The sequence below is a fragment of the Artemia franciscana genome, chromosome 18 (assembly GCF_032884065.1).
Source record: "Artemia franciscana chromosome 18, ASM3288406v1, whole genome shotgun sequence".
Lineage (NCBI taxonomy): Eukaryota > Metazoa > Arthropoda > Branchiopoda > Anostraca > Artemiidae > Artemia > Artemia franciscana.
Window position 1 is genome coordinate 22,865,683 of NC_088880.1, and position 17,458 is coordinate 22,883,140.

At 34.7% G+C, this 17,458-nt stretch overlaps 1 protein-coding gene across 1 annotated transcript in view; it reads right to left on the bottom strand.

Moving 5' to 3' along the window:
- LOC136038761 (uncharacterized) overlaps positions 1–17,458 on the bottom strand; it is a 264,699-nt gene that overhangs the window by 169,411 nt on the left and 77,830 nt on the right. The window contains exons 5-6 of the mRNA XM_065722136.1: positions 15,178–15,280; positions 6,209–6,289 (exon numbers count right to left, since the gene is read on the bottom strand). Of these exons, the coding sequence (XP_065578208.1) occupies positions 6,209–6,289; positions 15,178–15,280 (184 nt within the window). The remainder of the gene's footprint in view (positions 1–6,208; positions 6,290–15,177; positions 15,281–17,458) is intronic.

The following is a 17,458-nucleotide window of genomic DNA, read 5'->3' on the forward strand; positions in this document are numbered from 1 at the left end:
TTCCTGTGGGTTTTATGCAATTTTTTTTTACCAAAGTATTGCAGAAGATTAAATTCTCTGCTATTTTGTTAAAATACAAAGATTCCGCCTTTTTGGAACAAAATTTTATTGCGGCACCCTAAAACTTGTCTTCAATTCTGCACATCGTAAAGTGCACGACTACAGATTTCAAAGGGAAACGGTAAAAAAAAATCGATGTTTTGCACTTTTGCTTGCAAACATGTCTGTTCCTGTGGGTTTTATGCTATTTGTATTTATCAAAGTATTGCAGAAGATTAAATTCTCTGCAATTTTTGTTAAAATACGAAGATTCCAACTTTTTGAAACAAAATTTTATTGCGGCACCCTAAAACTTGTCTTCAATTCTGCACATCGTATTGTCCATGACTACAGATTTCAAAGGGAAATGGTAAAAAAAAAATCGATGTTTTGCACTTTTGCTTGCAAACATGTCTGTTCCTGTGGGTTTTATGCTATTTGTATTTATCGAAGTATTGCAGAAGATTAAATTCTCTGCAATTTTTGTTAAAATACAAAGATTCCGCCTTTTTGGAACAAAATTTTATTGCGGCACCCTAAAACTTGTCTTCAATTCTGCACATCGTATTATCCATGACTACAGATTTCAAAGGGAAACGGTAAAAAAAAAATCGATATTTTGCACTTTTGTTTGCAAACATGTCTGTTCCTGTGGGTTTTATGCTATTTGTATTTATCAAAGTATTGCAGAAGATTAAATTCTCTGCAATTTTTGTTAAAATACAAAGATTCTGCCTTTTTGGAACAAAATTTTATTGCGGCACCCTAAAACTTGTCTTCAATTCTGCGCATCGTAATGTCCACGACTACAGATTTCAAAGGGAAACGGTAAAAAAAAATCGATGTTTTGCACTTTTGCTTGCAAACATGTCTGTTCCTGTGAGTTTTATGCTATTTGTATTTATCAAAGTATTGCAGAAGATTAAATTCTCTGCAATTTTTGTTAAAATACGAAGATTCCGCCTTTTTGAAACAAAATTTTATTGCGGCACCCGAAAACTTGTCTTCAATTCTGCACATCGTATTGTCCACGACTACAGATTTCAAAGGGAAATGGTAAAAAAAAATCGATGTTTTGCACTTTTGCTTGCAAACATGTCTGTTCCTGTGGGTTTTATGCTATTTGTATTTATCAAAGTATTGCAGAAGATTAAATTCTCTGCAATTTTTGTTAAAATACAAAGATTCCGCCTTTTTGGAACAAAATTTTATTGCGGCACCCTAAAACTTGTCTTCAATTCTGGACTACAGATTTCAAAAGGAAACGGTAAAAAAAATCGATGTTTTGCACTTTGGTTTGAAAACATGTCTGCTCCTGTGGGTTTTATGCTATTTGTATTTATCAAAGTATTGCAGAAGATTAAATTCTCTGCAATTTTTGTTAAAATACAAAGATTCTGCCTTTTTGGAACAAAATTTTATTGCGGCACTCTAAAACTTGTCTTCAATTCTGCGCATCGTAATGTCCACGACTACAGATTTCAAAGAGAAACGGTAAAAAAAAAAATCGATGTTTTGCACTTTTGCTTGCAAACATGTCTTTTCCTGTGGGTTTTATGCTATTTGTATTTATCAAAGTATTGCAGAAGATTAATTTCTCTGCAATTTTTGTTAAAATACAAAGATTCCGCCTTTTTGGAACAAAATTTTATTGCGGCACCCTAAAACTTGTCTTCAATTCTGGACTACAGATTTCAAAAAGAAACGGTAAAAAAAAATCGATGTTTTGCACTTTTGTTTGCAAACATGTCTGCTCCTGTGGGTTTTATGCTATTTGTATTTATCAAAGTATTGCAGAAGATTAAATTCTCTGCAATTTTTGTTAAAATACAAAGATTCTGCCTTTTTGGAACAAAATTTTATTGCGGCACCCTAAAACTTGTCTTCAATTCTGCGCATCGTAATCTCCACGACTACAGATTTCAAAGGGAAACGGTAAAAAAAAATCGATGTTTTGCACTTTTGCTTGCAAACATGTCTGCTCCTGTGGGTTTTATCCTATTTGTATTTATCAAAGTATTGCAGAAGATTAAATTCTCTGCAATTTTTGTTAAAATACAAAGGTTCTGCCTTTTTGGAACAAAATTTTATTACGGCACCCTAAAACTTGTCTTCAATTCTGCACATCGTAATGTCCACGACTACAGATTTCAAAGGGAAACGGTAAAAAAAATCGATGTTTTGCACTTTTGTTTGCAAACATGTCTGTTCCTGTGGGTTTTATGCTATTTGTATTTATCAAAGTATTGCAGAAGATGAAACTCTCTGCAATTTTTGTTAAAATACAAAGTTCCACATGTTTGTAGATAGGAGCTAGAAGAGTTCTCTCTTACGCTGAATTTGATGATGTGATCTTCATTAAGATCGCTTGACCTTTTGGGGGTGAAGCCACCTTTCCTAACAACAAAAAATTTTATCAGGCTTGTAGCTTTCGATGGGTTACATAAAACTTAGATAATTTTATATATTTGGAATCAGCACAAAAAAGCCAATTCTTTTAGTGCATCAATTCTTATCAAAAGCACGTATTTTAGAGTTTTGGTTACTATTCGGCCGAGTCGCTCCGAACTTACAGTTCGTTACTACGAAAGTCATTGGACAGTAGGAAGGCCTTGGGTATAGGAAGGGTTTGGGTATAGGGCTCCAACCTTAAGTATTGGGAATGTCATGGGTATATAAAACCCCTGTTAAAAAGAGAGAGATAGGGCGTCAATTAATGATAGGCTAAGGAAAGTGTTGAAGAAAGATAGGCAGGACATTTTGAGAATTCGTTAAACCTTGTTAAAGTTGTAGAATATGCAAAGAAATGACACAAAATAAGCAGAATTTTTTTTCGATATTTTGGAAGTGAAAGAAGGTTTATTTTGCGAGAAGGAGTTAGAGATACCACTTAAAGGATCAAAAAATAATGAGGCCTCAGGTGCTGATAGTGCGGTAAATCAGTTTTCAAAATACGGTTGTTGCGAAGTTAGAGATAAATTACTTAAAAATCCAATATTATTTTTGAAAAAGGGGAAGCACCTAGTGATTTTAGGAAATCAACTATAATTAACTATATAGACATTAGCTTGGTTTCTGTAGGATCGATACTTATAAGACTAAGAGATGATACAGATAATCATGGGTAGAGCAACAGCTGCAACCTAGTAAAGGCTGCAACCTAGCAAATTCGGTTACTCTTGCCGATAGTAACCAAATATTTAAAAACGAGCTTTGAAAAAAAACCTGTTAAATGACGAAGAATCGCCGTTTGAAGCCGATTCAGGAATCGTAACTGTTATTCCGGTTAATCTTGACAGTAAAAGTCTATTGGGAAAATTTATGGGAATTTCAAAAAATACCCAGAAATCCCTTAAAAACAGTGCTGGATCCATATAAAAACCGCACCAATGAAATCATCATTGTTAAAAACCCCATATAGAATTACAGTCCACCGTCTTCATCAAGAAGGAAAATTACTTTTTCGTATGGTTCCTAGCACAGAGATAGATCCAAAAAGTGATTCACTCTTTACCAGGTTCCAGCTAGGAAAAAGCCGAAGACTAACAGGCACGTTCATAATTTTTTTTTCGAGGGGGTAGGGTTGATAATAATATAATCGTTCTAGGGGGGGCAGAGTCAAAAGAAAAACTGTATTTGGTAATATGTGTAGCCTAAGAAGTGCACAGAAATGATGTAAATTTAGGATTTCGACGGGAGAGGGGCCAAGCCCCCTGTACTTTTCTTGCAGATTTAGAACATGTAAAATGCATTGTTTTTGTATATATAAAGTTATAGGAATGGTAACTGTAATTCCGGCTAATCTTGACAGTAAAAGTTTATTGTGAAAAGTTATGGGAATTTCAAAAAATACTCAAAAACCCCTTGCAAATGGTGCTGAAAATATGAAAACTCCATATGAAAACATATGATCCATATGAAAACTGCACCAGTGAAATCATTATGATTAAAAACCCTACATAATAGAATTACAGTCCCCCATCTTCATCAAGAAGGAAAATTACTTTTTCGTATAGTTCCTAGCACAGAGAGAGAGAGAGATTTAAAAACGTGATTCGCTCTTTACTAGGTTCCAGCTAGGAAAAAGCCGAAGACTAACAGGCACATTCATAATTTTTTTCGAGGGGGTGGGGTCAATAATAATATCATTTTTTGGGGATGGCATAGAATCAAAAGAAAAACTGTAATAAAGTAAATCTAGGATTTCGGCGAAGGAGGAGCCGAACCCCCCCCCGTACTTTTCTTGCAGATTTAGAACAGGTAAAATGCATTGTTTTTTGTATTTTTTAAAGTTATCACAGGCATCACCATGTCATTACGGCAAAGTGCCAATTTCTGCCATTGTTTAAATAGAAGCACCTGAAATCACTTGAAGCACTTGTATTTTAAAATACTGTCAGGAAAGTAGTAGTCAAATTTTAACGTAAAGAGCACGGAGGGGCTTAGGAGGGGGTATCCTCCTTTTTTAGATGATCACGTATATTCGCTTTTAAGTTTCTACTTAATTTTTTATTCCAACAAAAAAAAAATTCTTAATAAGCATAAAAAATTGTAAGTAATTTTTAACACTGGTTGGTTCTGAAATTAATATGCATGATTTTAATTTTTGCTTAGACGGGGTGAAAAGACAAATGTAGTACATTTGAACCCAAATTAAACTGTAAAACGTTACAAGATTACAAATTAATTTTTTGAAATACGATAAATTTTCGTTTTTGCAATGAATCATTGATTAATGTATTACGTCTCGCTTTACGAAAGATTTTGAAGGAGAAATGACTTGATCATGTGTTTAATTTAATACCAACAATATTAATCAGAAGTATGGTTCAGTGGTCACAGCTTGCGGGTGGTTTATGTGTTCTTTAGTTTTTAAGGTCCTAAAGAATGTACTAATCCATGATCCTATCTTCAGGTACCCACGCACGAATTTGAAAGACAAACACAGGTAAACAGGCGAGTTGTGTTTAATTACGAATTATAGCGACCACACTGTTGTTCTTGATCTGGGTAAAACTGATTGTCTGCATTCGGAGATAAATAGCTTAGTCCCAGCGAGATAAACTACTATGCAGGTATATTTTAATTAAATATTTAATACATAGAGTGTATTTGGTTAGGCTAGGCATTTAGGTACTCGTCTGTTAAACGGAACACACCCAATAAGTGAAGTTAGGTAAATTCTAATGAAATATAAGCAAACATGATGATAATATAATACTTTAGAAACAAGTTATGGAAACTATGACAAAGAATTTTGGAAAGCAGGCCGCCCAGAACACATTGTATAAAATACCTAAAACCCAACGTAACCTAGTCTAACCCCTTCTATATATTAAATATTTGTCAAAAATATGTATAAATCGGAGTTTTCTCACTAAAAATAAGGAAATCATAACTGGTCCAGGAAGGAGAATAAGTTTCTGTCAGATCTTACAACTACTTTCCATCAATCTCTGTTGTAGTTTCCATAGATTTGTTACTGAAGTATGATTATTTTCTTCATATTTTGGTATATTTCTTTGGTCGCTATAAGACGCAAGTATCGAGTTGTCTGATGATTGCTAGATTTTTTTTAACCTAGTGTATAATGAGGTGAACTGGGGTAATACAAAAAAAACACCCTCTACGATCAAATTCCATAAGTAAACGCATAAAAAGAGGATGATATGGAACTAACACTAAACGAACCATTTCTTTTATCTCTGAATTATTGTAAGACATCAAAATTTTAGTAGCACGAAACTTTGGTTCTTAAATTATTTGGTAAAAACATAGATGTTCCCGGGAACAATACTAGAGGATACCTGAGTGCTAACCTCTTTTAGAGAAAAGCCAGAATATTGCACGCCACAATTAAGCAGACAACTCAAGCTTTGCTTATGAGAAATTGACGATTTCTTATGAATTCGATCATTATTCAAAAGTCCGAGAGTCATATTTATTTATACAATATGTCCCCTTAGAAGAAGAGAAAATTGCACATCAGCACAAAGGAAGAAAAATAGCCAAGAATCTACAACAGAGAAGTAACCTATAATCTGAAAACTTGTAAGTGTAATCTGAAACACGAGCAAGTGTTCCATGGTAAAAGAGTATTTTGAAAGAAGATGAAAAAACAAGAAAAAACTATCAAAATCTATCTGTAGAAAAAAAGACTTGTACCAACCTTATAATTGCCAATTTCATTTGCAATTTTTTCTAATACATCGTCTGAGGCTATAACTTCGGTAACAATACTGTAGAATGGCTGGAAAAATAAAATGATTTAAATAAAATGCATATTATTCTATATCGCAATGAGCATAAAGAGGTTAACATTTTAGATTAGGGACTCCTTAGAAGGAACCATCCTTCTAACAACATTCCATATCAATACAAGCGTTCCAAGTTTTATACTCTTGTCGAATATCATGCTCACGTTTCTGACAATGTACCCCCTCCCCTGATAGTCGCTTAAATAGCCCTAAGACACATTAAAAAAACACTAACAATGAAATTCATTCTTTATAATACGTAACACATATCTATTAATTAGATTATCATGTTTCCCTCCACTGTTAGAGCATGATATTAATGTGTACCACAGATATATCAATTATAAGAAATGTGTCTCATGGCTTGACTTCTTTTTCTAAATATCAGTAAAACGTTATATTGATTCAAGTTTGCTTGTTTCTTTTTAAATAAAGTCAATGATAAATTCAAGTATGTTGTATTTCAGCCTTTCCACCAAATGGATTCTGTATCCGCCTTTCATTGGGTTATAAAAGACAAGACTCAAAAGAACACATTTTAATAAAAAGAGAGGAACAATTAAATTATCGATGTAAAGCAATCCCATTGGAATAAAGTTACTAAGTATATTTGAACACGAATGTAAGCATTATATTTCAGTTTGTATGTTCAGGCCTCCATATAGCGAAATCGTGGCACACATTCACTCCCTCTTAGACAATTCCTCAGTTAACTATTTAGAGAAAATTTTGTGTGAAGTGACAAAAAGTTCCTTTCGTGAGTCTTTTCCGCTGGTCGTGTTTTAGAAACATATTTAATTCAAAGGAAGTTAAAGAGACCGGTTGTTAACACTGGGATAAAATTATTTCAGTACCTCTACCTCAGACAAAAGGTAATATTAGATACAAATGAAATTTGGAGAGTACAAAAAGTAGAGTTCCGGATCCAGAAATTAGAAATTTGGATGGAAATTGTTTAAAAGATACCAGGTTTTCATCAGCTTTTCTCAGTTTTTCTCAGCTTTTTACCCATGAATACTCAATATACAGGAGAAATAACAAAATTAACGCCCAAAATGAACAGAGCCAACGGTGCAATCATGTAGAATAAACAAATAATGCAACATATAATTGAAGGCTACAGTCCTTGAAAAGAAGTGGCAATAAATGCAATTTGTTACGCCAACTAGTCACTTAGCAAAATGTTAATAAATGATTAACCATCACTCCCGTCTGGTATACCATTATATTCTAGTATACAATGGTATACAAACACTCCCGTCTTACCTCACACGCAACCCAAAAATGACTAAGTCCAGATATCTTTCGAGTTACCGCAATCTATGTAAGGGTTTCTAGACCAGGGTCAAGGATTCCCCTGAGCTCTTAGGGTGAAAAAGGTAATATTCAATAGCAAAGCCATATCTAGGGGGGTCTCTGATTTTGAACCCCCCTCCTCCAAATTTTTTAACAACTCTTAAAAACGGAACAAAATGCATATAGACAATATTTTATGCGTTTTTTAAAGTTTCCTGGTGTAGCCCCCCCACAAAAAAATCCTAGATACGCCCTTGGTCACTGGTCTATGCAACAGTGTGAACAGTAGGCACAGTATGTCTCCAATATTTTACCTTGTATTTGTTTTGTTCTTTCAAATCTACACCATTGGGGAGCTATTATCAAAAGAGCGTAACTTTAGCTACAGTACATTACCACTGTCAGGTCAAATATTACGCTATACCAGCTATGGGTAATAATCATAAATATTTCGTTCTTTATCATTTTAAGCGACGAAAATAATTACTATTTCTTATAGAAAAGGCTTAGTTCTTTAAGTCTTAGTCATAGAACTAGCTACTTATTGACAAAAATAAACAATAGTCTTCTAAAATGCTCTTAGCATTTCTGAAAGTAAGTATTTTGGGCTTTGAAACTTTCAGAAAGCGTTCTCGACACATTAACTTGTCATTAAAAAAAAAGGTTCCAACTCATTAGAATCTAAAAACTAAGCCGATAGAGTACAGCTTCTGAAGCTCCATATTAATGAAGAAGATTTCATTACTTGAGCAAAAATAATGAAAGTAATGACAAGTAATAAGCCAACTTGAGCTGAAAACTTCGATCAAGTAAGTTTTTTTCATACAAAGGATTCCGTGTTACAGAAAAAGCTTTATGTCTTTCCACTTTTTCGGGGGCTGGAGGTGGGGTGATTTTGGTACAAAATTCTCTTTTTTACATGAACGCTACAACGAGAAAAAGGTAATAACACTTGATTCTTCATTCAACACCTTTTCAGACATAATATTTGTTACCGTGACGATTGTTTCCCAGCCCCCGTCCAAATGTCTGATTGCAGCTGTGGGTCATGTAAAAGTTTCCTTTTTTAAATTGGCATTTTTGAGCGTTATGAACTAATAGGTGATGAGAATCAAGTTAAAAAAAAGAATGCAAACTAATAAAATCAACAAACTTGTGAAACTATTACAATTTTATCAACCAGAATAGTTTGTTGGTTTAACCTCGAAGCAAAGAATCGTAGAAAAGTATTGGAATCCACCAACTGACATCCAGGCGATATCATAAAAATTCAACAATAAATACGTTCTAAGACCATAATGGCCATACATGACGTATGAAACTAAGAGAGGAAATAGTAAAAGAAAAAAAAAACAAATAGGAGAAAAACCGAGGATTTTGTCAGCCAGGAGCAAAATATGAAGACGAAGATCAAGTAAATATTTAAACAAGGATCTCCACCAAGTCGTCCTTTCTCCTCTTGCAGAGTTCACTTCCGAAGGATAGATTTTGTTGTTGTTGTTTCAGTTTTTTTTCTCTTTTTTTGAGCGATGGGGACGACTTGGTGGAGCTCCTTGTCGAAATATTTGCTTGATTTTCGTCTTCATATTTTGCTACTGACTGACAAAATCCTTGTTTTTTCTCCTATTTGTTTCTATTTTCGTTTATTATTTCCTCTCTTGGTTTCATACGCCAGCAATAAATTAGCAAAACAAAAAAGTTCAGTCATATTTCAAAGGACAAACTGTCATATTTCTCAGTAGCCTACATTTTGAACAGAGACGAAAATCAAGATCAGCAAGTAATCAATTATCCTGCATTGAAGATTGTTTTTTATCAGTGCGTCGACAAACTAGTCTTTCTAAATGTCAGAATTCTTTCTTTAATCCTTTTTATTTGCTTCCATGAAAAAGCAGCTTTTATATATACGATACGTTGGCGACTTCGTCTCTTTAGAGCGGCAAGTTTACAGTGATGGGCCTTTATGCATGCAAAAAAAAAGGGGGGGAGTGGGTTTTTAGAGCCGAACTCCCAGGAGATTTGTCCCACAGTTTTCATATATTCTGTACAATGCACCAAATTTCCGTCTAATGTATATAATTGTATTATTCTCGTATAAAATATTGTTTAATATAAAGTTTTTGTGAAATTTTTTATTATTCATATAATAAACTTATAAGTACGAATATAAATAAAAATATACCAACAATCGGACTTTCCCAGAGTACGCTTTGTTGGTCTTGCTGCTTTCCACTTAGAGAAAAAATCAACGGCCCTTTCGATTGACGAAGCACCAAAATTACCTTTAAGAATATAGCACCATAATATCATGATGTTGGAGTGAGATAAAATGTGTTAATCCAGGGAGGGGAGAGGCAACCTAATAAAATTTCACCAATGACACAAGCAACAGAGCAAATATCATTGGGAACTGCTAACAGCATTCCAGGACGTAGACTTGTGTTAAGTGTATAGCTAGATGATACGTGCAAAGTATACGACAACCGATACGATACTTCCCAAAATTATTTAATACTTTGGTATCGATAACTATATTTCTGGTCTAACAAGAAGCCAGCCAGAATTTGTAACAGGCAAATTTTATATTTATCCAAATATGAATTTGAATAGACGATTTTTAACTGTAGTAAATTTTTGTGACACTGTCAACCCTAGCAAATGTCAGTTTTTAATTCTAAATACACACAACTGCAATATACCTTCTTTTCGCGGAAGAAGTTTACAAATTGACTATATACAATCGAAAGCGTCGACACTTTTGAAATTTATCGGGAGTTTGATACGATATCAGAAAGTATCGATGCTTCGATATCAATACAAAGATCCCCCATGTATAGGCTACTTAAAAATGCTTTTGTAAAGTAAATGATCACCAGTGAAATTGTGAACTTTTGGTTTAGGGGATTTATGTATCGGCCCGCGTTTCTTGCAGATTCTTTCTGTAAGTTTGAAAGTGTAACCATGTAATTGATCATATGTATCATCGTGAGTAAGTACTTATTTGCTTCTATATGTGTTTGAATATGTGAGAATGGTTCTCACAGGTGTTCTATCTAGAAATATTAAGATCTGTACTTCGTGTTCGAGACAGCCTTCATGAAAAATCTTGGAACACATTCGTTCGGTTACTTAATAAGGGTAGGGTATGATCAAATGTACACAGGTGGTACAAACACCCATAAATTTTAAACAACTTCTACTATTTCAAAATACAAAGCAAATAGAAAAATCACGAAATACTCAATTTTATATGTTGTTATTTTCTCGTGTATTTCAGTTCTTCTTGTAACAACACCCAAAATCTGCTATCTCGCGTACTACTCTGCCAAAATGCTAATCACAATTTGAAGGCCATTTTTCACGTTTTAAAACACTTTCTAAGTGCCTACCAACTATTCTAATTTCAAGATATAATTCCAGCCTCTTTTAGAAAAATCGATGATAAGAGATACAATAATCATGGCGTTCGGTGTAGTTTATGGCCGTTACATATTGAATAGGCACAAGTACTATGCTCTATTGCCAGGATCATTGTAGAGAAATATAGACAGTACGATCATCTTAAAAAGTATCTGTCACCTACAGCCTCGGCGTGTATAAAAACTCCCGTTTTCCTTTGTTTAAGCGAGCCACTGTATATTCCTCAGTTCCTCGATCAACTTTGGAAAATGGTGCGAACCTGTATTATTTATGATTGCGACAGCAGAAAAAAAGGGGATGAACCGGTGAAGTAGTTTTCTACTGTCCCATCTCACAGATATGTCTTATGACTTGACTGAGTGGCGGATCCAGGATTTCTGAAAGGGGGGTTTGGATTAAACTTTAGTCAATACGAAAATTTATAGAGCTACCTTCTGGTCAACGTTGCAACAGGGAAATAGCCGGAAGTTCATAAATAGTGGAAGAGGGATTCACGAAGTGGTGGGACTATTTGAAATTTTTCAAAGAAATTTTTACCCCAAAGGGGCAGCCTAATAGTTTTAGCACGGATTATCTATAAAGTTTCACAATAACATGTGGTTTTAGACAGCAATATTGCGCCACGGAGCGTTAAAACTTTTTTCGTCTTGGTAAAAAAAATATTCCTTTGAATTTTCCCTCTTTCCTACTCTTTATTGGGCTACTACTAACAACTCACCCCAGCACCCTGATGACAGCTGCATGAGGCCAACATAGCTACGCACGCTGCTCCTCCATCCCAATCTATTCAAAACCTCCCTCTTTACACCCTCCCAGGAAGTTCCTGTTTCCTTTAAATCTTTCTTTATGACATCCTCCCACCCAAGACGAGGACGACCTGTTTATCGCTTTTCCCTAGACGGTTAACCAAAAGGAGAATCTTCGTCAATCTGTCATCCTTCATCCGCGGAACGTGCCCTAACCATCTCAACCTTTCTTTCATTATAGTCCTAGATAAGATAAGATTTATTCATCACGAAACACACATACAATATTACATTTTACTATTCCCCCAAGAGAAATTCCCCCTAGAAAGCAAGATTGAACCACATTTTTAGTACAGCCTACTGTTTCGAATACAGTCAGTCACCTGACTACCCAGAACAATCCGTAGGCGATTTCTCTGGAAAACATCTAGCAAATCTTCATCCGCTTTTCGGAACACCCATGCTTCAGAGCCATATTTGACAACTGTCATCACTATAGCTTCCAATATTCTAATCTTGGTTTGCAGACTTATCTTCCTATTCTTCCAAACTTTTTTCAACAGTAAAAAAAACATCCTGAGCCTTGTTTATTGTACTTTTAACAACTTCACTGCTCCCACCGTCTTTACTAAAAATGCTACCAAGGTAAGCGACGCTGCCCACCTAATCAATCTTTTCGCTACCCAACGTCACCTTTTCATCTTCACTTCTTCATAGCCTTAGTGACTTAGTCTTCTTAACATTAATTTTAAAACCTATTCTAGCACCCTGATTTCGCAAAACCTCTAAAAGTTCATTCATTTTGCTCACAGTTTCATCTATAGTTTCATGCCTAAATCATCAGCATAATCTAAATCCAGGAGAGTTTTTCCTCCCCATTTGATTCCGTGGTCTCCCATTCTTTCCTGTGCTTCTGAAGATAAAATCAATCTATTAAGAACTGTTTGTCGTGAAACTCTTGGTGAATTTTCAGAAAACTGAAGGACATCAAAAGAAATGTATTTGTATTATAAGAAGAATATAAAGTAATCCTTGTTGTTATTATTGTTGTAAATATTCTGCCACGAACTTGAAAATTACGTAAAGCTTCTCATCGGAAAGCATTTTTCTTATGACTCATTAAACTAACCCTCACGATTCTTTTCATTATCTTTCCAGTTTCGGGTTGTGTGCACGTTAGGCATAAACTTGGAATGTTTCAGGATTGTATTAAGATTATTTAAAATTATGTAATCATTCTAGTTACCAAATTTATTGTTAGTTGCTAATCAATCATTGTCCAGGGCCTGTTTGAAGCCAGAGAAGGGGGGGGGGGGGGTATGGAACCTCACTAGATCTACCAGTGGCCTTGCTTGCATAATTCACCGTGGCTTAATTATTAAGCTTTAATATGACTTTTAGCAAAAGACTTTGGCTGATGCCAATACAAATGATTTTAGTAATGCGCATTTCTAGGATTTATTTTTTAGAAAAGGAGGAGGTTGAGTTTTTTTCTCTTGATTATTCACATTCAGTTTTCAATTCAGCTGTCTTGGCATAATTAGCTTCGGTTTCTAAGAAAATTGTCCGCGCTTAGACTTTGAGCGGTAGCTAACAGAACTTTATAATGCCCCTTTCTGCTTTTGCATATCTTTCTCTTATTCGACTGTAGAGCTAGCACCATTATTGGCATTTTATGAACCTACAACAATCCTTAATGTTTGTCTCCTTATTTCCTTAATGGTTGATTATCTCCTCAACTACTGATGATTATCTTCTTAATGAGCTCCTCAGTACTAGGGACAATAAATGCCAAACCAATATCAATAAACATATGTGAAAAAAGAAGTGACTGAATTTACTTTAGCTACAAGTCTGCACTCATACCGACTAAATATTTCCCGTTGAGAAAAAATTGATAAAACTATGGAATTGAATATCAATGCGAAGCGCCAAATTTCCTAATCAAATGTCATACGTTATGGCATTGTTCAAATAAAACTTAGTTTTACCTTAATTATCCTTATAAATTCATTCTTTTTTTTTTCTTCCCATTCTCAAACCAGTGTTATCTTTACCTTTTGCATTATTACAGCCAGACAAATTATTTTCCTTTTTCTTTTTTATCTCTTCAATGTATTGCATTTTTTCTTATCCACTACAAGCTTGATTTGTCTTATTTCTTTTCCTGTTCTCAAGTCATGAATACCGATGCCACACGCGTGCCACACACGTGACATTAAAAATTCAATGTCGCTTTTGTTTCTCTTGGCTTATATGTTCTCCGGAGCAGCAGCATCATGGTCTGGCTTTGTGTCATGGTTGAGAAAGGAGATGATCGCACTGTCTATATTTCTCTAAAGTGGCCCGTAGTGACAGAACACCAGAATGACAGATTGCCAAAGATTGTACTTTTTGGCCAAGAGTCTAGCTAGGGCCTAACGAAAAGCAATTTGTCTCCGAATGGGGCGGGATGATGTCGTAAGGGAAGATTTAAGGAAAATGAGAACTTCTTGGGAGGGTGTAAAGAGGGAGACTTGGATAGAGGAGGAGCGTGTGCATCTATTCGGGCCTCATTCAGCTTGATGCTACAGTGAGTTTGTAGTAGTAGTAGTAGTAGTAGTAGTAGTAGTAGTAGTATGCTCTACTGAACGCTGTTTGGAAAGTAGAGTTAATTTTAAGCGAGTAATTTGAAAATTGGAAGGAATGGTCAAAGTCTAGTGGTCTATTCTTCCCTTTCCATGTATCTACGTGTGTTTTGCGCCTAAAACTGTAATTGGAGTGAAAAAAACAACATTAAAGCTAAAAATCTTGTGGCCCCAAAGCATCTTTTAAGAAAGGTTCTAAGAAAAATTTTTGATATATCCTGACGGATAAATACACCAAGAATTTTCTATATGAAAATAACGAATTCCAGCTTATGTATCTGTGACGTACATTGACTAATTTAATGGGTTTCAATAAGCACTCTTGAACTGAATTTAATTATTGAAATTGCTGAGTGAAAGCCAAAAATTACTTTATTGAAAAAGGGGAATATAGCCTTTTTTTTAAATATAAGATAATATTTTATTAATATACGACTGTCACAAGTTGAAATATGAATAATGATCATAAGTAAAAATCATGTAATGGGTAAAAAAATGAGTAAAAGTTTGTGAAAAAAATTGAGAAAAAATCGGCAGGATCAAAAGAAATAGCGACCTAATCTGGGTGAAACCACACAAATGACTAACATTTATATAGAATTTTTTATTTAATATATGATAAAGTCAATTTTGAAAAACTCTTTCTTCAAAAAGTTGTAGTGCTGTAGAGCAAACAGAAGATCAGGTATTATGTTTGTGTGGTATTTAACACAATTTAGGATTCAGACAAAATCCTGATGAAATACAACAAAATAATAAAAAAGGTATAAAATTATAGATAAAATTACTCACATCTAATGAAGTTAAGGCACATTGAAGTCTTCCCCAACATTCAAAAAAAGCTTTGGAGTCTCCAAGCAAAAGCAGAAGAAATCCTTTTCTAGTTACTTGAGGCCTGAAAATAGGAAAAATATCCGATTGAAGATAAAGCATCGAAATGTGCCTAACTAGTACACAGACTTGGCTGTACTAGTTCAAAAGGCATTAAGCTACAAGACGCAGAAACGAAAATATCATGTTCCTTGATTGTTACTAAAGAAAATCTGTCTACCAAAGGAAGATTTTTCGAGGCTTCAGGACCGGACAACCCGTATTGTACAAAAATTTCGTTTTCCAACTATTTTCTAAGACAGGAATATTTATGAAAGTATTTTAATTTTGCCCTTTTCAACCACAGTACAACAGGCTCAAAAGTAAGGGATCTTGAGACCCTTATTCCCCCCAAGAATTATTTCCAATTTTTCCATAGTATTTTAATTTTTATATAATTTTGCAGCCTCATTCTCGAACTTTTGTCCCCTTTCCCCTCTGATACAACTTCCTCCGTACAATTACAATAAGAAAAACTTAGAGCATGTTTCATACTGTTGTGGTTCTAAAGCTTAAAGTTTGTGGTATGTGGCTCTTGGATCAAGAAAAGCTAGCCACTCAAAGACTAAAGAGAGTCAAATCATGTGCTTTTCTGAGTAAATCTTGAGACAAAGATCAAGAAAGAAAGGTACCACATATTTCCTAGGATAATTTGTTATATCAGTGGACGTCTGAAAATGAGCACAAATCAATGCAATTTTGCAGAGCAAAAAAAAAACCAACTTCCGATAAAACTCTCAACCAAAAATTGAACGTGCCAGCATTTACCTTCTAAAAGATTAAATACAACATAACAACTAGCCATAATCTTTGATAGAGTTTCGGTTACTATTAAGCCGGGTCGCTTCTTACTTACAGTTTGTTACCATGAACTGTTTGATCTCCCTAGTTTCAGCTGTTTTTTTAGACTTGTTTTCTTAATTGAAGGTGTAATATAGAGGTTCTCAAAGTTTGGGGCGAGACTCTCCAAGGGGGGAGACAAGCACATTTTAGAAGTCAACATTGTATTGGTAGGACAGAAAAAGATTTGTTAAATTTGCGTAATAGTAATCGCATCCTGCGTAGTGGTTACAATTCGGTATATTTATCAAACAGTTCATGGTAACAAAGTGTATCAAACACTTCGTTGTGACGAGCAGTAGAAAGGTTTCACCTCAAAAAACTGAATATCGATGGAATTGGCTTATTATAGAATCAATGATTAATGGAAAATTAATAGAATCGAACATCAAATACATCGACTTATTATGCCCATTCCAAATATATAAGATTCTTGAAGTTTAATGTTACCAATCAAAAGCTACGAGCCTGATTTTTAAAAAGGGGGAGAACCATATAAGAGTCAGAGAACCATACCGGAGAAACCTAATGTAGAGGTTTCAAGCTTCTATCTACAAAAATGTGGAATTTTGTATTTTTCACCAAAGAAAGATTACGGATACGTGCCATTTTTTCTATTCCCAGGGGTGATCGTATCGAACCAACGGTCCTAGAAGATCGACAAAGGGCTCATTTGAACAAAATTAAAAGCTCTAGTGTTATTTTCAAGTGAACAAAAGATTAGAGGTCAGCATGCCCACTCCCCTCTCTTGGAGCCCTCTTCTCCCAAGTTGTCATAACAAGCTTCTATCTACAAAAATGTGGAATTTTGTATTTTTCACCAAAGAAAGATTACGGATACGTGCCATTTTTTCTATTCCCAGGGGTGATCGTATCGAACCAACGGTCCAAGAAGATCGACAGAGGGCTCATTTGAACAGAAATTAAAAGCTCTAGTGTTCTTTTCAAGTGAACAAAAGATTAGAGGTCAGCAAGCCCACTCCCCTCCCTTGGAGCCTTCTTCTCCTAAGTTATCATATCAAAATTTTGAGATAGCCATTTTGTTCAGCATAGTTCAAAGGTCCGATAGCAATACTTTTGGTGATAGTTTGACTCTTCAAAGTCCCTGGGAAAAGGGCTGTAAGTAACGCAATTATGGTGTCGGTATCAGGTGTATTGGTAGGTTATTTCAGAATAGAAAAAGCCACAGAAGGAACTTTATTTCTGGAAAACAAAACTTAGTTCCCAGTCTTATAAAAGTTAGAAATACAGGAGAGAAGTTTGAATACAAATGAGAAAGCGAGTAATACTAACTAAACAGAAAGTAAAAATTAGAAAAAAGACAATAAAGAGAATAGTCAAAAGAAAATAGGTAAATCCAATT